We start from the raw sequence: 23,018 nt of genomic DNA, 5'->3' as shown, positions 1-23,018 counted from the left end.
CCGGGAAAGGAATTTTACAGTGAGTAGAAAGAAATTCTGTTTTTATTTGCTCCCCTTTGGTCTCTTAAATATCTCTGTTTGATAAATACCCTTTGATGCTGATAGAAATCTTGTCAGCTGGCAATTTCCAGTGCTCTCTGCCTGGTCTGATAGTTATCAGTTATATTGTTACCAGTTATCGCTAAAGCTGGCCATAGCCAGTTCACACTTTGAACCATGTATGAGCAGGTTGATTGATCGACTTGGGTGCAACCAGCATGTCGGATATTTAAGATGTATTTTTTGGCAGCAATAATCAGTCTGTCCTCCCAGCCAGGAGAGCTCCCCGTGCCCCCCCCCCCCCAGGAAGAACACAATAGCTCCGCGGGAGGGATTTTGCCATCAACACTTATGCCGCGTACACACGATCATTTTTCGGGTTGTAAAAAATGACATTTTTTTAATGTCATTAAAAACGATCGTGTGTGGGCTTCAGAGCGTTTTTCGGGTTCTGAAAAACGGCCAATTTTTTTTTCGAACATGCTCTATTTTTTAACAACGTTTTTAACTGCTTGCCGACCAGCCACCACAGTTATAGCAGGTCGGCTCTCCTGGACGAGATCACATAGATCTACATCATCTCGGCATTCAGCCAATAGGGGCGCACGCACGCCGCCGGAGGCACGTGCGCACCCCCGCTCGCTCCTGACACCGACGCGTGTGCCCGGCGGGGGAGCGATCACCGCCGGTCACCCGCGATTGCTCGTTACAGAGCGATAACCGGGATCTGTGTGTGTAAACACACCCAGGGAACATACTTGATCCCTTCCTCGTCCCCTAGTGTTAACTCCTTCCCTGCCAGTGGCATTTTTATAGTAATCAATGCATTTTTATAGTACTGATCGCTATTAAAATGCCAATGGTCCCAAAAATGTGTCAAAAGTGTCCGAAGTGTCCGCCATAATGTCGCAGTACCGATAAAAATCGCTGATCGCCGCCATTACTAGTAACAAAAAAATATTAATAAAAATGCCATAAAAATACGCCCTATTTTGTAAACGCTATAGCTTTTGCTTTTTCAATAAATGCTTATTGCGATTTTTTTTTTTTACGAAAAATATGTAGAAGAATACGTATCGGCCTAAACTGAGGAAAAAAATTGTTTTTTTATATTTTTTTGTGGGGATATTTATTATAGCAAAAAGTAAAAAATATTCATTTTTTTCAAAATTGTCGTTCTATTTTTGTTTATAGCGCAAAAACTAAAAACCGCAGAGGTGATCAAATACCACCAAAATAAAGCTCTATTTGTGGGAAAAAAAGGACGCCAATTTTGTTTGGGAGCCACGTCGCACGACCGCGCAATTGTCAGTTAAAGCGACGCAGTGCCGAATCGCAAAAAGTACTCTGGTCTTTGACCAGCAATATGGTCCGGGGGTTAAGTGGTTAAAGAAATGCATAAGTAAAATTAGTTTTATTGGGGTATTTTCCTAGGTTTTTTTATTTTATATAACATCATATTATATCAGAAGCCTTGTGTTATAAAATAAGATGTAAGAAGTGAAAAAATGCGCATACCAAAAAAAACCTCTAAAACAGCAGCAAACTCAAAATGTTATACAACATAGAAAACGGATGATAAAAGGTGGGAGTTGCGCTAAAAATTATATATAAGTGACCATATAAAATAAAAATAAAAGGAGTTGTACTAGAGACACCTCGTAAAGGTGACCAAAAGATCAACAAGTTAAGAGTCCCAATAAGTGTGCACATACAAAATTGGTAAAAACTGGTAAAAAAATTATTATTGTCTTTTATAATAGTCCAAAAAATAAAAAATGAATCCAATTCTGTGGTTAGTGTTGGAACAATATCCAAGTGAAAACGTTCAGGCTAACCCTTACCAGAAGTATAGATCCCCAAGGATCAAAAAGAGCCATCCATGGTGTAGCCAACAGAAGATCCAACATGGAACAGTGCAGAAGCTCTTACCGTTAGAGTGTAAGCTTACACTCTAACGGTTTACAAGTACAAGCCCCTCCTCTCCTCCCCAATTGGTTGGACGGCTGCCTCCCTTTCCCCTGTGTTACCTGAGCTGCGTTGAGCAGGACTTGTTTGACAAACGCCTCCCTGCTGTTGACCGTACCACACTGACATGCAATATTGATCCCTTGAGGGTCGCCTAGTTCTGGTAAGGGTCAGTGTGTCTTTATGGTGGTGGTGCTCCAGCTTTACTTCACAGTGTCTGTCAATATTAGTCACCGGGAGTTAGTCTGAGTGTTTGTTCACCATACGTTTTTGCACTATTTTTTTCTTTTTTCTTTTTTCTACTGGGCTGAGTCCACTGAAGTAAGAGCTTCTGCACCGTTCCATGTTGGATATTCTGTTGGCTACACCATGGATGGCTCTTTTTGATCCTTGGGGATCTATACTTCTGGTAAGGGTTAGCCTGAACGTTTTCACTTGGATATTGTTCCAACACTAACCACAGAATTGGATTCATTTTTTATTTTTTGGACTATTATAAAAGACAATAATAATTTTTTTACCAGTTTTTACCAATTTTGTATGTGCACACTTATTGGGACTCTTAACTTGTTGATCTTTTGGTCACCTTTACGAGGTGTCTCTAGTACAACTCCTTTTATTTTTATTTTATATGGTCACTTATATATAATTTTTAGCGCAACTCCCACCTTTTATCATCCGTTTTATAAAATAACATACATAACGGGCCCACATGTTTTCATTTAACAGGTATATGATGTATGCCGTCACGTATAAAGCCCAATGCAATCCTTCTTCTCTTAGGTATTCCGGATGGCTGCCTCTGCTGGGATTTTTTTTGCACAAACATATTTTAGTTAATTTTGCCAGGGGCGCATGCTGCTTTCATCTAATGATAATTTCCAGATCAATTATTTGGAAATACCAGAGTATTGCTTTGCGTGCCTGAGACTTCTGATTGGAAGTTCTGGAATGTATATTACTCGGGGATTACACTGACCATCCCGTCCACCATGGGAGCGTCATTACGTTTCTAAAACTTTAAATGGCTCAGCTTATGTTTATGCCTTCAGCTTTATCATAGCCTGGATACTTCATTTCACTGAATAATAAAGGAAAAAAGGAGTCATGGAGTCAGCTCAGATTGCTTCCACATTTGCAGATTTAAAGAAGAAAATTGATAAAAGTTACAGTTACAGCTGATTTACATACAGCGCCTTGAAAAAGTATTCATACCCCTTGAAATGTTTCACATTGTGTCATGTTACAACCAAAAACGTAAATGTGTTTTATTGGGATTTTATGTGATAGACCAACACAAAGTGGCACATCATTGTGAAGTGGAAGGAAAATGATAAATGGTTTTCTATTTTTTTTTTTTTTTTACAAATATGTGAAAAGTGTGGGGTACATTTGTATTCAGCCCCCCTGAGTCAATACTTTGTAAAACCTCCTTTCCCTGCAATTACAGCTGCAAGTCTTTTTGGGGATGTCTCTATCAGCTTTGCACATCTAGAGAGGACATTTTTGCCCATTCTTCTTTGCAAAATAGCTCAAGCTCTGTCAGATTGGATGGAGAGTGTCTGTGAACAGCAATTTTCAAGTCTTGCCACATATTCTCAATTGGATTTAGGTCTGGACTATGACTGGGCCATTCTAACACATGAATATGCTTTGATCTAAGGCCCCTTTCACATTGGGGCGTTTTTCATGCGGTACAGCGCTAAAAATAGCGCTGCTATACCGCATGAAAAATCATGCCCTGTAGTCTTCAATGTGAAAGCCCGAAGGCTTTCACACTGAAGCGGTGCGCTAGCAGGAACGCTCCAAAAGTCCTGCTAGCCGCATCTTTACCGCGGTATAGGAACGGTGTGTTCACCGCTCCTATACCGCACCTTCCCATTGAAATCAATGGGAAAGCGCGGTAATACCGCAGTATTAACCCTTTTTCGGCCGCTAGCGGGAGTTAAAACCTCACCGCTAGCGCCCGAATATCGCGGTAAACACGATGGTATAGCCGCGCTACAAATAGCGTGGCTATACCGTCACCGCGGCTCGACGCTGCAATGTGAAAGCAGCCTAAACCATTCCATTGTAGCTCTAGCTGTATGTTTAGGGTCGATGTCCTGCTGGAAGGTGAACCGGATATCCGATGAAACTGGTCCGCCGGACCGTTTCCAGCGGACATTTCTGCTCCGGATTTTGATCTGATGGGCTGTACACACCATCAGATCAAAATCCCCGTGGAAAACATACGCGGTGACATGGCGTGCCGTCGCCGCGACGATGACGAGGCGACGTGCGCGACCCTGGAAGGTAAATACTTCCACACATGCGTCGAATCACTTCGACGCATGCGAGGGATGGGGATCGGTTGGACTTATCCGGTGAGTCTGTACAGACGACCGGATAAGTCCGACGGACAGGTTTCCAGCGGATAGATTTGTTAGCATGCTAAGAAATTTTTATCCGCTTGAAAAACGGTCGGCTGGACAAATGTCCGCCGAAAAATGTCCGCTAGGCCGTACACACGACCGGATTTGTCTGCTGGAACTGATTCGCGGATAAATCCCAACGGACAGATCCGGTCATGTGTATGGGGCCTAACAGGTTTTCTTCTAAGATTGCCCTTGTATTTGGCGCCATCCATCTTCCCATCAACTTTTGACCAGCGTCCATGTCCCTGCTGAAAAAAAGTATCCCCACAACATGATGCTGCCACCACCATGTTTCACAGTGGGGATGGTGTGTTCAGGGTGATGTGCAGTGTTAGTTTTCTGCCACACATCGCATTTCGCAAACTGCAAATGGGACTTCTTAGGGCTTTCTTTCAACAATGGCTTTCTTCTTGCCACTCTTCCATAAAGGTCAGATTTGTGGAGAGCACGACTAATAGTTGTCCTGTGGACAGATTCTTCCACCTGAGCTGTGGATCTCTGCAGCTCCTCCAGAGTTACCATGGGCCTCTTGGCTGTTTCTCTGATTAATGCTCTCCTTGCCCGGCCTGTCAGTTTAGGTGGACAGTCATGTCTTGGTAGGTTTGCAGTTGTGCCATACTCTTTCCATTTTCAGATGATGGATTGAACAGTGCTCCGTCAGATGTTCAAAGCTTGGGATATTATTTTATAACCTAACCCTGCTTTAAACTTCTCCACAACTTTATCCCTGACATGTCTGGTGTGTTCCTTAGCCTTCATGGTGCTGTTTGTTCACTAAGGTTCTCTAACAAACCTCTGAGAGCTTCACACAACAACTTTTTTTATACTGAGATTAAATTACACACAGGTGAAATCTATTTACTAATTAGGTGACTTCTGAAGGCAATTGGTTCCACTAGATTTTAGTTTGGGGTATCAGAGTAAAGGGGGCTGAATACAAATGCACGCCACACTTTTCAGATATTTATTTGTAAAATATTTTGAAAACCATTTATCATTTTCCTTCACAAATATTTGACACTTTGTGTTGGTCTATCACATAAAATCCCAATAAAATACATTTACGTTTTTGGTTGTAACATGACAAAATGTGGAAAATTTCAAGGGGTATGAATACTTTTTAAGGCACTGTATATGACTAGTGGAAACTTGTAAAGAGACCCTGTCATTTTATTTATTTTGCTGACCCAAATAAGTGATTAGTTACTTACCCACTTCATTGTTGTGACCCCCAAGGGTCATATTGGCTTTTTTGCTGCTGAGTGCCACAACCTTGTTTGTGACATCTGGGGTACCGAGTAGGCATTGGGGTTGATTTACTGAAACTGGAGAGTGCAAAATCTGGTGCTGCTCTGCATGGTAGCCAATGAGCGCCTAACTTCAGCTTATTCAATTAAAGTGATTGTAAAGGCAGAAGGTTTTTTTTATCTTAATGCAATGCAGGCTGACCTGCAGCCTCCTTGAAACCATTACCTGTCTACTTCTACTGAATGACATTTCTCAGGAATAGTTGACACACCAGCTGGAATACAACTCGCCTCTAGAAAAAAAACAACAACAATGCGGCCATGGCGTGTGTGCGCACTAATAAGACAGGTCAGCAGGGACATTTTAGTAATAAAAGCTGTGCGGTGCTGGGTAGTGAATATCATTATAATGTGGGGGAAGGTAAGTATTTAATACACCAGCCTGCACTCAGGTATTTAAAAGTGAAGTTTTTCTTTAACCACTTCCATACAGGGCACTTATACACCTTCCCGCCCAGACCAATTTTTAGCTTTCAGCGCTGTTGCACTTTGAATGACAATTGCGTGGTCTTACAACACTGTACCCAAACTAAATTTTTATCATTTTGTACCCACAAATAGAGCTTTCTTTTGGTGGTATTTGATCACCTCTGGGATATTTATTTTCTGCAAAAAAAATAAAAAAATTACCGAAAATTTAGAACAAAAACGTTTTTTTTTTTTTTTTGTTATAAAACATTGTAAATAAGTACGTTTTCTCCTTCACTGATGGGCACTGATGGTACTGCACTGACAGGCACTGATAAGGCGGCACTGATGGGCACCGATGAGGTGGCACTGATGTGGTGGCATTGATGGGCACTAATATGCGGCACGGATGGGCACTGATAGGCGGCACAGATAAGCGGTATGGATGGGCTTGGATAGGCGGCACGGATGGGCTCGGATAGGCGGCACAGATGGGCACGGATAGGCGGCACGGATGGGCACAGATAGGCGGCACGGATGGGCACTGATAGGCGGCACGGATGGGCACTGATAGGCGGCATGGATGGGCACTGATAGGTGGCATAGATGGGCACTATCATATGCGTTGTACTAATGGATGCCAATCAGTGCCAAACAATGCCTGCCAATCAGTGATGCCCATTGTGGGCACTGATTGGCATTCATTTTTTGTGTCATTGTCATCCCTGGTGGTCTAGGGTGGCATACTTTTTTTTTTGCATCCCTGGTGGTCCAGTGGGCATCCCTGGTGGTCCAGTTGGCATCTTCGGGGGGGCTGTGCTGATAATCGATCAGCACAAGCCCCCCCTGTCACAGTAGCAGCCGACCGGCTCTCCTCTACTCGTGTCTGACAGACGCGAGTGAGGAAAAGCCGATTACCGGCTTTTCCTGTTTACATCGTGATCAGCCGTGACTGGACATGGCTGATCACGTGGCAAAGAGTCTCCGTGAGAGACACTTTACCTTGATCGGTGTTGCGGGGTGTCAGACTGACACCCTGCAACAACGATCGCCGCGATGCGCGCCCCCAGGGGCAGCTCAAAATCCTGAGGACGTCATATGACGTCCACTCGGGATTCTACAACCACTTTGCCGACGTCAATTTGTCATTGGCGGGCGGCAAGTGGTTAATTATGTATTAAAGTGGTTTTAAAGGAGATGTATGGCCAAAGCTATTTCTACCCAATTCAGCCAGTAAGTGTTATTTTCAACAGAACAAGCTGTCCTGTAGATGAAGCAGTTAGAGGATTGACAAACCATTTGCCACTGACCAGGGTACTTACAATGGTCAACATTTATTTAAGTGAAACGTTTATTCCAAAAGAAAAAAGAAACTGCTGTAATTGCTTATAAAGTTTTAGCTGGAGGTCATCTTCAATTATCTAAATCTGGTAGTGCATTTAACAATCCCCGTCCCCCTGACTGTCCAAATGTGTCCAGAGTATAGGCAGGAAGTGTTATTTTTTCTTTTGAGATAAAGGCTTTACATAATTAAATGAAGGTTGATCGTTGTAAGCAAGATTTTGAGAGGTAAATAATTTGTCTCAACACTCTAACTCGCATGTGTCAAACACAAGGCCCATGGGCCGAATCCGGCCCTCCAGGTCATTTCATGTGGCCCTAGCACCCTGGGGGAGGGATGGAAGTGAGATGTTAACAGCCTGTGAAAGAGAACTGATTCCTGCACAGTATGCATAGCAAACCACTAAATCCTGCACTCTGTATATAGCGCAACTCTGTACGCAGCGCACCTCTAAACTCTGCACTCTGTATGTAGCGCACCTCTAAACTCTGCACTCTGTATGTAGCGCACCTCTGAACTCTGTGCTCTGTACGTAGCGCATCTCTGAACTCTGTGCTCTGTACGTAGCGCACCTCTGAACCCTGCACTCTGTATGTAGCGCACCTCTGAACTCTGCTCCTAGCGCACCTCTAAACCCTGCACTCTGTACGTAGCACACCTCTGAACACTGCACTCTGTACGTAGCACACCTCTGAACTCTGTACGTAGCGCACCTCTGAACTCTGTGCTCTGTACGTAGCGCACCTCTGAACCCTGCACTCTGTACGTAACGCACCTCTGAACTCTGCACTCTGTATGTAGCACACCTCTGAATTCTGTACGTAGCACACCTCTGAACTATACACTCTGTATGTAGCGCACCTCTAAACTCTGCACTTTGTAAGTAGCACACCTCTAAAATTTGCACTCTGTACGTAGCACACCCATGAACTCTGTGCATAGCGCACTTCTAAACTCTGCACTCTGTACATAGCGCACCTCCAAACTCTGCACTCTGTACATAGCGCACCTCCAAACTCTGCACTCTGTACGTAGCGCACCTCTAAACCCTGCACTCTGTACGTAGCGCACCCCTGAACTCTGCACTCTGTATAAAGAGCAACTCTAAACTCTGCACTGTGTATGTAGCGCGCCACTGAACTCTGCATGTAGCGCACATCTAAACTCTGCACTCTGTATGTAGCGCACCTCTGAACTCTGCACTCTGTACGTAGCACACATCTAAACTCTGCACTCTGTGTGTAGCGCACCCCTGAACCCTGCAATCTGTAAGTAGCGCACCCCTGATCTCTGCACTCTGTAAGTAGTGCATCCCTGAACTCTGCACTCGGTAAGTGACTCGCCCCTGAAATCCACACATAACGTACTTGTGGTATTTATTGCCCCTTTAAATTCCTCCCACTGTTACTGTAATTTTGTCCACAACGATCGTTCAATGCAGTTTGTTGGGGGGGGGGGCATGATTGAGTTACCGCACCCATTCTCTGAGAAACTGAGGACAACCATAATGCTGATGCGGCCCACAGTGAAATGGTTTGGCACTTCTGCTCTAACTGATACACTTTCAGGACAGCTTGTTCTGTTGAAAAGCAACAGACTTGCTAGCCAGATCTCCAGGTAAAAACAGAGGGGGAAAAAAACATAAAAAAGAAAACTAATGCAGCCACCACATCTAGATTGGTATATGTTACATTTTAGGTTTTGGATTTATTACCACTGAGGTGCATTATTTTGCATCTTTCAAATCCACCTGGAATTTAGCTTCAAAAATTGTCCTTGCAACTAATTCACAAGCAAACATTTGCATCCCACTCTCTAGCAATGAAGGGGGGTTTGGGTTGAAGCTTGAAGGTCACATTTTTGTTTGCATTAATTCCAAAGTCATCCCTGTACTCTGCATTTATTTTGATATATCCTGTTTACTATAGGGAGAGGATATTTCAAGTGGAGGCAGTAAATCACGGCACAGTAATATGACCAGTAGTGTATTGAGATGGGAGTTCAGCCTCCCCGACACCTCATTTACATGGAATGCGCAACAGACAAACAAGCCGTCTGCTATTTACATAAAATGATATTTATCAGCATGAATGCCTTCATTGTGCTTTTCCCAGCCTTACTGCTGCTTAATTAGGACAGGGCATCATACAATAAGCCTACAGCTTGCAGATTGGGCAAATGTACATTACAAACGGCTGCCAAGTCTGCACTGTCCTAGATCCTGTTGTGTTTAGTCTTACTAGTGCTGTATGACTGTACACCTGGTTGTTCGGTTGTTCTGCAGAACCCATGCTGCATTCATGCAAATTAGCCGACCTCCTATACAAGATCCCCATATTACCAGATTGGCAAGACAGAATTATGATCATCTTGACAAGACAAGGTACAAACTTACGATACTATGGTATTTAGCCCCCCATAGGATCACTGAATTTGCATCTTCTGCATGTTTCAGCTCTTTAGAGGGTACTGTGATGCATATTTGGTGGGTCTGTCTAGAAATCCAGAGATTCTGGATATGCATATGTAGCTCTACGCCCAAAAGGGACGCGGAAATATTTGCCCAGGTTCCTTTCCCAGCAGATTGTCCTGCAGCCAGGCACACAACCACAGTCAGGCCTCGTACACACGACCGGTTTCCTCGACAGAATCCATCAAGAAACTTGGTGGCAGAGCTTTTTTGCCGAGGAAACCGGTCGTGTGTACGTTTTTCATCGAGGAAACCGTCGAGGAACAAAGAGAGCAAGTTCTCTTTTTCCTCGACATGAGTCTCAATTTCCTGGTCGTGTTCCTCATCGGGCTGGTTTTCGACGAGAAACACGATTGTGTGTATGCTCAGAATAAAGTATGAGACGGGAGCGCACTTTAGGTAAAAGTAGCGTTTGTAATGGAGATAACACATTTTTCACGCTGTAACAGACTGAAAAGTGCAAATCGTCTCTTACCAAACTTTTACTTAACACGCAGTAACATGAGATTAGCAAAAGCAGCCCCAAGGGTTGTGCCAGTGGAATCGAACTTCCCCTGTCGTTGTATGTGTTGTACGTCACCGCGTTTGAGAACGAGGAGCTTTTGTCTTGACAGTGTGTACGCAAAGAAAGCTTGTCGAGTTCCTCGACAAGCCTAACAAGGAACTCGTCTGGGAAAACGATGTGTCTTTTCCAACAAGTTCCTGGTCGTGTGTACGAGGCCTTAGGCCCCGTACACACGACCGAGTTTCTCGGCAGAATTCAGCCAGAAACTCGGTCGGAGCTGAATTCTGCTGAGAAACCCGGCTGTGTGTACACTTTTGGGCCGAGGAAGCCGACGAGGATCTCGGCGAGGAAATAGAGAACATGTTCTCTATTTCCTTGTTGTTCAATGGGAAATTTCGGCTCGCCGAGATCCTCGGCGGCTTCACAAGGAACTCTACGAGCAAAACGATGTGTTTTGCCCGTCGAGTTCCTCGGACGTGTGTACGGGGCCTCACTCCGACAACAAATGTTCGATGTTAGCTTGTTGTTGGAAAATCCGACCATGTGTATGCTCAATCGGACATTTGCTGTTGGAATTTCCAACAACAAATGATTGAGAGCTGGTTCTCAATTTTTCCGAAAAGTTCTTGTCGGAAATTCTGATCGTCTGTAGCCAATTCCGATGCATGCGTCGGAATCAATTCGACGCATGCTCGGAATCATTGAATTTCATTTTTCTCGGTGTTGTACGTGACCCCGTTCTTGACATTTGGAATTTCCGACAACATTTGTGTGACCATGTGTACCGGTATGCAACACAAGTTTGAGCGAACAATCCGTCGGAAAAAAATCCACGGTTTTGATGCCGGAATGTCCGATCGTGCGTACGTAAATTGATCGCGCGGCATCTGGCTCAATAATAAGTCCAGGGGTGTTTTTATTTTAAGAGTAACTGGGATAGGGTTGAGGGAATTAAATGGGATACTCCAAAAATGAGAACTACCGTATGTACATGTTGAGGACAGTAAAATCCTTTCTGAAAAACTGAAGAAGTCCTTGCAATAACAAACTGTAGACTTGGCTACTAGTAAAAGCAGTTAAAAGCAGGCTTCTTTCTTAAGGCTGCATTCACACCTGAGTGTATCTTTTTCAGGCAGAAAGTCGTGCGATTTTTGCCGCAATTTTGTACAGGGCAGAAGGTCACCAATGTAAAAAAAGCAGAAAATGCTTGTAATCTGCCAAAAAAGAAGCTACTGTACTTTTGTGAGCGACGGGCATTTTGCTTCAAGCGGCTGTATCACGGGAGGGCGCCCGCAAGGACTCATCACCATGCGAGCTCTCTCGCATGACTGTGGTGAGTTCTTGCAGGAGGACCAGAGACAGCCGCCGAGGGACCCCCGAAGATGTGGACGGGGGCCACTCTGTGCAAAATAAACTGCACAGTGAAGGTAAGTATGACATGTTTGTTATTTTAAAGAATTTTTTTTTTTCCTATAGTAACCCTTTAAATTTGTATGTGTGATTCAACATACAGTCTTGTGATAACGTTTCTACTTGGCAGCATCCTGGCATATTTCAAACAGAATTGTATTCAGTTTAAAAGTACACAGTATGATTACATGCTTCACTGACTTGTTTTTTCTTCTTTTTTTTCCTTCCCTCAGTGGTGATAATGTGCGCCAGCAGCGACACAGTCAGGAACATTATGTTAGCTGCACATCGACAGGGACTGACCAAAGGGGACTATGTTTTCTTCAACATTGAACTTTTCAACAGTTCATCTTATGGTAAGTCTACAGGGCTGAGTTGGATTTTGTTTTTATGGCTGATAATCAAAACAAACCTAAGTGCCTTTGGGGCACTCCTAGAATTTGGGCATGTGCACACGTACATCTCTAAATATAAGGTCCCAAGGATCATTCTGTGGTTTATTGTATGAATATCCAGCAGGGCTGGACTGGGACAAAAATTTGGCCCTGGACTTCATCCAGACCGGCCCACTTTAATTCAATAAAATGCTGCCCCCACCCCCCTGAAAAATCACGCCCACCAAATCCATTATTGTATATCATGAGAGGGTGAGAGAGAGAGGGGAATGAGAGAGAGAGAGAGAGAGGGAGGGAGGGTTGAGGGAAAGGGGGTGGGTGAGAGAGGGGGGTGAGTGTAAGAAAAAGAGAGTGAGTGTAAAAGAGAGGGGGTGAGTGTAGGACCCTTTTTTACACTGAGGCATTTTTTAGGCGCTTTTGGGCTAAAAATAGCGCCTGTAAAGTGACTGAAAAACGCTTCCGCTGCAGTCCCAGTGTGAAAGCCTGAGTGCTTTCACACTGGGGCGCTGCCAGGGCATTAAAAAAAGTCCTCCAAGCAGCATCTCTGTTTAGAAAAACGGCCCACTGAGCCATCGGCCCACCGGGAAACTCCTTGTAGTCCCTATGGCCAGTCCATCCCTGATATCCAGTCTCTATCTAATAATTGCTGTCAGCTAAATGTATTTGGGTGCACTTAAAGGGACCGTTTTATAGTCTTCAAACAATCTGGCTCCATTGTATTGCGTGGTGCTGTCAGTCTAACATGTTTTTAGGTCTGGGAACCAGATGGACAATTATATAGAGAGCTTACAAGAAAGAGAAAGCTCATAGAGGACCTCATCTGTGTGTTGATGGTCAGTGTGTAGTGAACGGGCAGGTGGCACTGATAGGATAATTGAGGGGGATCACATGGGGTACCCCAGAAATAACTGAATTGACCAAGGACACTTATTTTCTCACAATTTTGGCAGAGAGCTTACACAAAGGTCACTACTTGTTGGGAAAATGTCTAGGACTTGTTTTTTTTTTTCTTCTGTAGGATTTAGGACTGCACATTCTCTAGGAAACAGGATTTAGAACATTACTCATAATGCCACAGGATCATCAGTTGCCTCCTTCTGATATCCACTGGGCACCCTTCAGTGCGGGAGACACAGACTCCCAATACCACAGAACAGCTGGACAACCTCCACTGGGTATCCTACATTGAGCTTCTCTAGACTGGAAGAAAAAAATCCCACACTTTAGAAGATATGCCCCCCAGCTTAGACTAAAGCTAGGACCTTGATAATATTCAAGAAGCGTCTCCAGTAGACTGTCCTGAGGGGGCAGAGCCCCTTAGACAGGAAACTTTACCGGCAGGACTGATCTCTGATCCCAGTATCCAACAACTTTGCTCCAGGCTTCAGACTATTTAAGGGCTCTCCATCTGCCTTCAGGACACACCTCTCCATATATGCAGTAGTGTATTTAGGTTTTGTGCTGCCCTAGGCCTGACTAAACTTGTGCACCCCTAATTTAAATATGACCCACCCCTTCCTGTCAAGGCCATATCCCTTGCTTTTTAAGACCCACCCTGAAAATTTTGAGTGTGGACACTAGTTCTAAGGGCCTTGGGGGGGGGGGGCAATGGAGTCCCTAATTTGCATAGATTTCCTCTCACTTCCTGTTTGGCTATGGGACAGGAAGTGAAGGGAAATCTCTGCAATTGGACAAGGATGGTAAAAAATAAACTGAATGGGTGTATAACCCTCCCTTACTATATCCAAAATTAAGTGTTGCCTATAATTCTAGAGTAAGCACAAATTCTGATAATTTGATAGAGAGGACTAAGAAAATATAACCATGCCAATGGTGCAGCAGAGTGAGGAAGGTTTGTGGTCCAGGATGATAGGACAGTCAAAATTAGAAGCACTGTACCCCCCCCCCCCCACAGATGCGGAATGTCGGCCGTCCGCATAACGGTAGCAGTGCGGCCGTTTAATGGGGGCGCTAGACTAATTTGCCTCTCTGCCCAGTCCGCCCCATAAGACTGGTGCTACACTAACAGTGTAGCGCAAGCCGGTGGGGACTCTTTCCGTGCTGCCCCCCTGCAAAGTGTTGCCCTAGGCCTGGGCCTTGTTGGCCTAGGCCAGGATAAAGCGTTATCTATATGACAGACAGAGTCAGGGACAGGATAGGTCAGCAGCTTGAAGGCAAGGTGATACCAGAGTGGCAGGAAAAAATCGTAGTCCAATAACAAACATGGATCAGTACAGAAACAAGTTAGCAAACATGGATCAGTACAGAAACAAGTTAGCAAACAGAGGAGAATCGGAGAAGAGTCAGTGGACAAGCTTGGTTGGTAACAGAGAGTTGGATCAGATGCAGAATCACATGTTACAGAGTTGTCACGTACCCGATCTAAAGCCTATAAGCAGAGAGGGGCTCCCCTTGCGGCTAGGTGCGATATACCTCTGAAAGTGCCACAGAAGGTATACAGCCCAAAGTAGCATGTGTTGCCAGCAGGATTTGGATGGGTCCAGAAGAGCGTCACCTTGTGAGGACTGCCAGGGCGTGGTGGTGCACAGGCAGTCAGGAACTTCCCGCTGTGCTTGGGATAGACCGTGCTTCAGAGGACAGCAGTGGACAGCTGGCTGAGGGTCAAACACAGGATAGCCAGTGGACACCCGGCTGAGGGTCAAACACAGGGTGGCCAGTGGACGCCCAGCTGAGGGTCAAACGCAGGATGGCCAAAAGCAAGAGCAAGTCCGCTGAGGTCATAAGTAAGCTGAGATCATATACTGGTAATCAAGCAGGAGCAAAGTCCTTATAGCAAGCCGGGGTCATGCACAGGTAATCAGGCAAAGGCAAAGTCCATATAGCAAATCTGGGGTCATGCACGGATAATCAGCAGACGGAAGGTCAAGGAGCAAGCCAGAGGATGAGCCAGGAGAGGAGGTCAACAGGTCTGGAACTAGCCAGGTCAAGAACAGGAGATCCAAAAGTAAAACAGAGGTTCAAGAGTACAGGAAGCTGACGACAATCCAGCAATTTAGGTCAGACAGTGGCAGCCTTTCATAGACCAGCAGGGGGATCCATCTGTCACATGATGTGCCTATGGCGCCCATTTCTTCTACTGGCAAGATTGCCAGTACTTCCACAGCCAGTTCCCTCACAAGAGTACAACTGCAGATCTCTCAGCACTGGAGGCTTGCAGGACTTAAATAGCTTGCGTGGTGCTACTGCACACAATGAGCATGCATGCACACGGACACTTGCACCCGAGCAGAAATGCAGGAGTGTGCACAATTCTGTTAGGAGAAACATGCACACGCAAAGGTGCTCACGTCTGTCTATGTGGGTTGGCTTGATCTTGACAGATTATATGCATATATAGAAATCTGAGTTGTTTGGTCCCCAAACCAAAGTCTTGGAGGGTAGGGGAAACTCGACTATGTCGATACAGATTTGAAAGGTAGAATCAAGTGTCTAAACACATATATAGAAAAATATAAATTGAGTTGTATTAATACACAATCAATAAAAAACAACACTAAATCATATACAGATTAAAAGCATGGTGGCAATCCATACATATCACCAAAATAAAAGTCCCCAAGAGGGGAGAGTCACAATGGGGTTGTAGGTCGCAAAAGGCATCTCGGTCTATTGCCGCTTCGTCAGGAGAAACTATTTAAAATCTGTACCAAGATAGTCCAGTTGCCCCTAGCCTCCGGAACATTGGTTTGGGGGCCAAACAACTCCGATTTCTATATCTCGAATTCTTTGGGTACTATAGATTTATAATATATTACACATATTTCCCAGAGGCTACATTGCTATTTGACAGATTATATAGTGGAAAAACAAACTGATCAGTCGATTGAAAGACATAGGCAGATAAAGTTACATGCAAATATCCCACTCCTTATGCCCCGTTCACACAATCGGAATTTCCGATGGAAAAAGTCAGATGGACTTTTTCCATCAGAAATTCCGACCTTGTGTATGCCCCATCGGATTATTTTCATCGGAAATTCCGATGAATTCCGTCGGAGTTTAGATAGAGAACATGTTCTCTTTTACTCCGATGGAATTCCGATGTGATTTTGACAAAGGTCCGATCGTGTGTACGGGGCTTTACACTTTCTGTTAGCTCTTTAATGTAATAGGTGGCCTCAGTAACCAATAGGAAAGGAAAGGAGAGTGAGGTAGGACCAAGCTCACCTTTTACATGTAGAGAAATGCCTTACTTCGATAGAAAATTGGCTCAAAAACAGAACTTCTCCTGTTTCACGCCAACCGAAAGAGATTTCCCGCACCAACATGGACACCGCCGCCCATTCTGGGACAAATCATCACCCCTAGCACCAAAGTAAAAAGTTTCGGAGTCACTTTTGACACCCACATGACAATGGATGCACAAATAGGGTCAGTAGTCAGCGGATCCCACCTTCTGCTGCGCCTACTACGTAGACTCGTTCCCTTTATCCCGAAAGAAGACATAGCAGTGGGAACAATTATCAACTCCAGGCTCGACTATGCAAATGCCCTTTACCTCGGACTCCCAAAATACCAAATCACTCGTCTGCAAGTCGTTCAAAATACGGCCGCTCGACTCGTAACTGGGAAAAAACATGGGAATAAATCTCGCCTTCACTGAAATCTCTTCATTGGTTGCCAGTAAAAGACAGAATTACTTTTAAGGCATTCTGTCTGACGCATAAGTGTGTTCAAGGAGGATGCCCCCCAATATCTATGCGGAAAATTAAAAAGTCACAACCCCAATCACGTTCTCCGATCCACCGACCAAAATCTTCTCTAGATACCCAAAGCTTGATACAAGTCCAAAGGAGAACGAAGATTTGCAGTCCAAGGACCTAGACTATGGAACGCTCTACCAACCATCATCCGAATGGAGGTGAATCACCTGGCCTTCAGAAAAAAACTCAAAACCCATCTTTTCTGAAGGCAAAAGGACATTAGGGAATAGATACTAAGCGCCCAGAGGCCATTCAGTTCATATGTGTTGCGCTATATAAGTTTCTCATTCACTCACATGTACTTTTAGCTGTCTATATTTTTGGATCTACTGATTGTTTTGAACATGCATGTCCCTGAAGGTAACCTTTTACTTGTGTACTTTTCCAACCTATTACTCATTTAGAGTCTTAGCAGGTTTACTTTAAATGCTCAGCCCAGGGCCAGTGTTTGGTGAGCTAACCTGGTTTGTGTACAGGCGAATTAATAAGCAGATGAGTCATTGAGAGAGATTCATATCTTCTTCCCAGGCAAAGTCCTGGAAAGTGGTGCTGTATGTGAGTCTCCAGGACTGAAGGTGTACGCTGGAGCTAATCTTATTCTGGCATTTCTGTGTAAATAAATTCTAGTCCTTGAAAGAGCCAGATGTTGGGTGCATGTGCTGCCCTGCACAGTCTGATGGAAAGTAAACGAAGCTGATTTTAGCTTGATTATTAATCTAGTAAAACGGCAGCTCAGGGACTTGTGGCTACTTATGAAAAGCAGAATTTCTTGCATCATTTCAGTACCAGTTCAAATAGTACATTTCTAATGCAATATCCGTTTTTCCAAATATTAATTCACACTTCTAGCTGGTACGTCCTGTGTAAATTAATTAAAGCAAACCTTGTGAACACACAAAACTCAATTAAGAAGAATGCATATAAGTTTTAACATGCTAATTGGATTTTAAAAAGTCATTCTCAATATTTTTAAATCTTCAGCTTTTATAAAATAATACCTAGTGACCCATGGTGGAAGTTATTGACTTATGGAGGTCTTTGTGCAATGCCTATTTAAGGTGGGCAACGTTCAACGTTAGTGGCCCAGGATGCAAACTGTCTGCATCTTGTACCGCTCATTTGTCTCTAACCACATGTAATCTCTCAATGTGTGGTTTGATGTGCACAGCATCAGCCTGTCATTGATTTGTTCAATGTTGAGGGAAAGAACAGCGGAAAGAGAGGCGAAGGACTAACGGGGCTCGTTGAGCAGGCTAGATCCTCTCACTACCTCATAGGGAGTCCCTCTGCCCCTTTGGGCCTCAAAGCGGAGCAGGTAGGACGGGCTGTGTGGGAGGACCCCCTCACACACCCGCCATTGCCACCCGGGGCATGGAGAAAGGTGTCAGATTGCCTCTGGGGGAGGCCTGCCTACTCCCAACTCCTGCAGTCCGGCTCCTCTCTCAAGTACACGCACAAAATACACTTAAAAAAATAAAGATAAAAAAAAAGGACCCATCTTAACCAATGGCTCCTTCAGGGGTATGGCTACTGTCAATAAAGGGTTCACCCGTTTGGTGGCGCTGTTGGTCCTGTGAATAGCAGTACCGGTGTCCACCAGCGGGTGTCTTCTTACAGTCAAGATCTGTAATAAAGGATTTCACCTGCTGGTGGCACTGTTAGATCCATGGGCTGTAGTACCGGTGTCCACCAGCGGGTGTTTTCCGGCAGTGTGGAGCCGACATTATCTCCTGCGATCAAGCGTCATTTGAGCCTGATTGCAGGAGATGTGTATAAATACCCGGCAACTCACACACACAAGTCTTGGTATCATCCTTGTGCCCTGACCTGCAAGCCTGTTATCCTAAACCCGTGCCTGATCCTAAGGCCTCGTATACACGACCGAGTTTCTCGGCAAAAACCAGCAAGAAACTTGCTGGGATTTTTTTTTTGCAGAGGAAACCGGTCGTGTGTACATTTTTTGACGAGGAAACTGTCGAGGATCACGTCGAGCCAAAAAGAGAGCATGTTAAGCCTCGTACACACGACCGAGGAACTCGACGGGCGAAACACATAGTTTTCCTCTTCGAGTTCCTTGTTAGGCTGTCGAGGAACTTGACAAGGCAAGTTTCTCCATTCCCGTCGAGGAAAAAGAAGACATGCTCTCTTTTTGGCTCGACGGGATCCTCGACAGTTTCCTCGTCGAAAAATGTACACACGACCGGTATTCCTCTGCAAAAAAGAAATCCCAGCAAGTTTCTTGCTGGTTTTTGCCGAGAAACTCGATCGTGTGTACGAGGCCTCTTCTTTTTCCTCGACGGGAATGGAGAAACTTGCCTTGTCGAGTTCCTCGGTCGTGTGTACGAGGCTTGAGCCTGTACCCGATCCTGATCCCGTCCACCTTCTCCCTCTCCTGTCCCTTCTCCCCCCCCCCCCGTGTATGACCCTGGCCTGGCTAACGTTTCTGATTCTGGTAGACTCCTTCTAGTATTCTCCCTTGTTTGTCTGTTGCTGCTTTTGGGTCACTGTCTTGTTGTGGGTTTATTTTATACAGTTTGTTATTGGTGGTGTGTTTATTTATATTCACTTTCCTTAACCACTTGCTTACTTGACACTTTTTGCTATAATAAATATCCCCCAAAAATATATAAAAAAAATATTTTTTCCTCAGTTTAGGCTGATACGTATTCTTCTACATATTTTTGGTAAAAAAAAAATCACAATAAGCAACTGGTTTGCGCAAAAGTTATAGCGCCTACAAAATAGGGGACAGAATTTTTTATTTTATTTTTTTATAATTTTTTCTAGTATTGGCGGAAATATGCGATTTTTATTGGGACTGCGACCTTATGGCGGACACATCGGACACTTTTGACACATTTTTGGGACCATTCACATTTATACTGCTATCAGTGCTATAAAAATGCACCAATTACTGTATAAATGTGACTGGCAGGGAAGGGGTTAACACTAGGGGGTAAGGAAGGGGTTAAATGTGTGCCCTGCATAGTGTTTCTAACTGTGGGGGAAGGTGACTGACTGGGGGAGGTGACCGATCTGTGTCCCTATGTACAAGGGACACAGATCGGTCTCCTCTCCCTGACAGGACGTGGATCTCTGTGTTTACACACACAGATCCACGTCCTTGTCTGTGTAACCTCCGATCGCGGGTGCCTAGCGCACATCGCGGCCGCCAGGCACGCGCATCGGCATCTCAGTGATTTGGCGGGTGCGCGCGCCCCCAAGTGGCTGGAGGAGCCGAGGACGTCTAAAGACGTCCTCCCGGCAATTGAGAGCCACCTTGTGGCCGTCTTTAGACTATAGGCAGGATCTCAAGTGGTTAATAAATTATTTTTTCACTTTACATGCGTTTTGGTTCTCTCTTTGCAGTCCACACAGTCTGGTCACACCTGTTCATGACAGCTACATATATTTTTGAGTTCTCCGCTAGAGTACAGCTCACACAGTATAACTTTGATCCTGCATGGCGGGTTTCCCATATATTTTCAGGTGTTGCAGACTCCATTTTTCATTTCATTTTTAGGTTTTATATTATGTTAAGTGTTCATAGATGAATCTTTCCCAATGTGCAATTTTCTTCTTGACACTTTCAAGTGCAGTCGCTGTAGATCCGAGGGGGACATGCAAGGAAAATGAAAAACAGCATTTAGGTTGCACGTGATTGGATAATAAAATCAGCAGAGCTTCCCTCATTTCAGATCTACCCCTCAGATTTACAGCGACTGCACTTCCAGGTGCACTTTGCTCTTGTAGTTTGCACTTGTTGTGCAAAGTGGATTTTCCTTTCATAAATAACCCCTAAGGCGTCTCTTAAGCTTGCTTTGTCATTTGAATTTTTATTTTTTCCTGCTCTCAGTCACTCTACACAATAAGCAGGAAACATTTCTGTTTGTCTTTACTTAGTACAAGGAATTTCCCTCTTACCGGTGTACTCAGGCACTAAACAACGCCACTCTCTGACATATGACAAAAAAAATATGAGTTTACAGTAACTCCACACTTAGTATCTCTTTTTTCATTTCCTTATCTTGACTTTTCTAAGTATTTTTTTTTCCTGTTAACTATAAAATTGCATACATTTGAAGAGATGAAAAGATAGTAGAGGTCACACCTGTTCCAGGAACCGCTCTCTAACAGGTCATTTACACTTGTGTCACCCTCTAGTGATCCAAAAAGTGTTTGACAGGCAATGAAGATGCGTTATGCCACTTCCTCACCAACTGCCTTAACCTCCCTGGCGGTATGATTCTTTCAGAAAAAAGGTGCTGAAAGCGGTACCATTATTTGCAAGGAAATTTGGCATTTTATACTGTAGGCCTGTAATTCTTAGGAATAACTCACTTAAATCTGACCAAACAAGAGTCTAGTAGGCATCCCGGGTATGACATTTTTTTTAAAAACAAAATTATTAATTATAATATAATAAATAATTATAAACAATTATAACAAATAATAATATAATTATAATAAAAATTATTCAATAATGTAATCAACTCAAAATCACTGAAATGTGCTCAGTTGCAGAATTGTCGCTGTCATTACTTTTATTTTTTTATGACAAATTTCCCCACAAATCGCTATCGCACAATTCTGCAAGTGATTATCATTTATTATCGCTATTTTCTAGCTGCTCTAAAACCATTTTTGACATAAAAAGACACTTTTGGTTGCTATGGACAATCTACAGTTTGCAGGGAGAAAGAACCGTTTTTATTATATAAAAGTACATGCAGGACACTGGGCAGACCACTAGGGACAAGGGGGGTGTGTATTTTTTTACATACAGTACTGTAATCTATAAGATTACAGTATACTGTATGTATTGTGTTTGTTTACGTTTTTGAATTTGGCGCCGTTCTCCGCACCCGTGCGTCGTAACGTCGCAGGGAACGGAGATCGGCGGCACAGGAGGACGCTGTGCTCGCTCACACAGCGCGGTGGCATCGCTGGATCCAGGGACAAGGTAAGTAAACACTGCCTGTGGATCCAGCGAGGCGAGCCCGAGTCTGACTCGGGGTTACCGATCCTAGCACAAAAATCTAACCCTGAGTCAGACTCGGGAATACCGCCAGGGGGGTTAAAGTGGATGTAAACCCAAAAAATTATTATTATTTTTTTGATGTCACAATGTAGAGAATAAGATTTCCTATCATCTGTGCCCAGTCTTGCCACACAGAGTTAATCCAGCTCTGAGCAATCCTCTTTTCAATGTTCAGGGAAATAAAACAGACTTCTAGATAAAAACCAAAGTCCTTGCTTGAGTGACAGGTTATTTACATATCTCGTGCACTGCTTGCAGACATACACAGCTTCTGTAAAAAGTGCTCAATTCACATCCCCCTCCCCTCTTCACTCCAGCTCTATGTATATTCTGATGGCTGTTGCATTTTATCATGGCACTGAACTGTGACTCACCCCATATTTTGAAAACATTTAATCAAAACACAGGGGAGGGGATGTGAATTGCGCACTTTTTTTTTCAGAAGCAAGGACTTTGGTTTTTATCTGGAAGTCTGTTGTATTTCACTGAACAATAAAGGAGGATTGCTCAGAGCTGGATTAACTCTGTGTGGCAAGACTGGGCACAGATGATAGAAAATCTTATACTGTACATTGTGACATAAAAAAAAAAGGCAGTTGGTGAGGAAGTGGCATAACGCATCTTCATTGCCTGTCAAACACTTTTTGGATCACTAGAGGGTGACATAAGTGTAAATGACCTGTTAGAGAGCTGTTGGCATGGATAATTTGTGCCATACCATGATATAAAGCATCACAGTCATGCCATGTGTTCACCCCATATGTAGGGTGACCACATTTCCAAACTACCATTCAGGGACACCTTCCCTTCCCAAAAATCAGCTTGTGCTGTAACGAATCACAGCACAGTGATTGGACACAAGAGGCAGGACTTATGATTTCTCCAATCACAAGTAGGGGGCGGGATTGTGCTCCTCCAGGCATTCCCGACCAGGACAAGTACTGTCAGTGAGTAAAGTGGTGATGTGGCAGCCTTTTTTGGGGGCATCACAT

At 44.1% G+C, this 23,018-nt stretch overlaps 1 protein-coding gene across 2 annotated transcripts in view; it reads left to right on the top strand.

Annotated features, from left to right (window-relative positions):
* NPR3 (natriuretic peptide receptor 3) overlaps positions 1 to 23,018 on the top strand; it is a 146,648-nt gene that overhangs the window by 30,130 nt on the left and 93,500 nt on the right. For both annotated transcript variants that reach the window (XM_040338068.1, XM_040338059.1), the window contains exon 2: positions 12,100 to 12,222. In XM_040338068.1, coding sequence (XP_040194002.1) covers positions 12,100 to 12,222 — 123 coding nt within the window. The remainder of the gene's footprint in view (positions 1 to 12,099; positions 12,223 to 23,018) is intronic.

The sequence above is a fragment of the Rana temporaria genome, chromosome 1 (assembly GCF_905171775.1).
Source record: "Rana temporaria chromosome 1, aRanTem1.1, whole genome shotgun sequence".
Lineage (NCBI taxonomy): Eukaryota > Metazoa > Chordata > Amphibia > Anura > Ranidae > Rana > Rana temporaria.
Note: the sequence above shows the minus strand (reverse complement) of the source record. Positions and strands in the feature narration are given on the sequence as shown.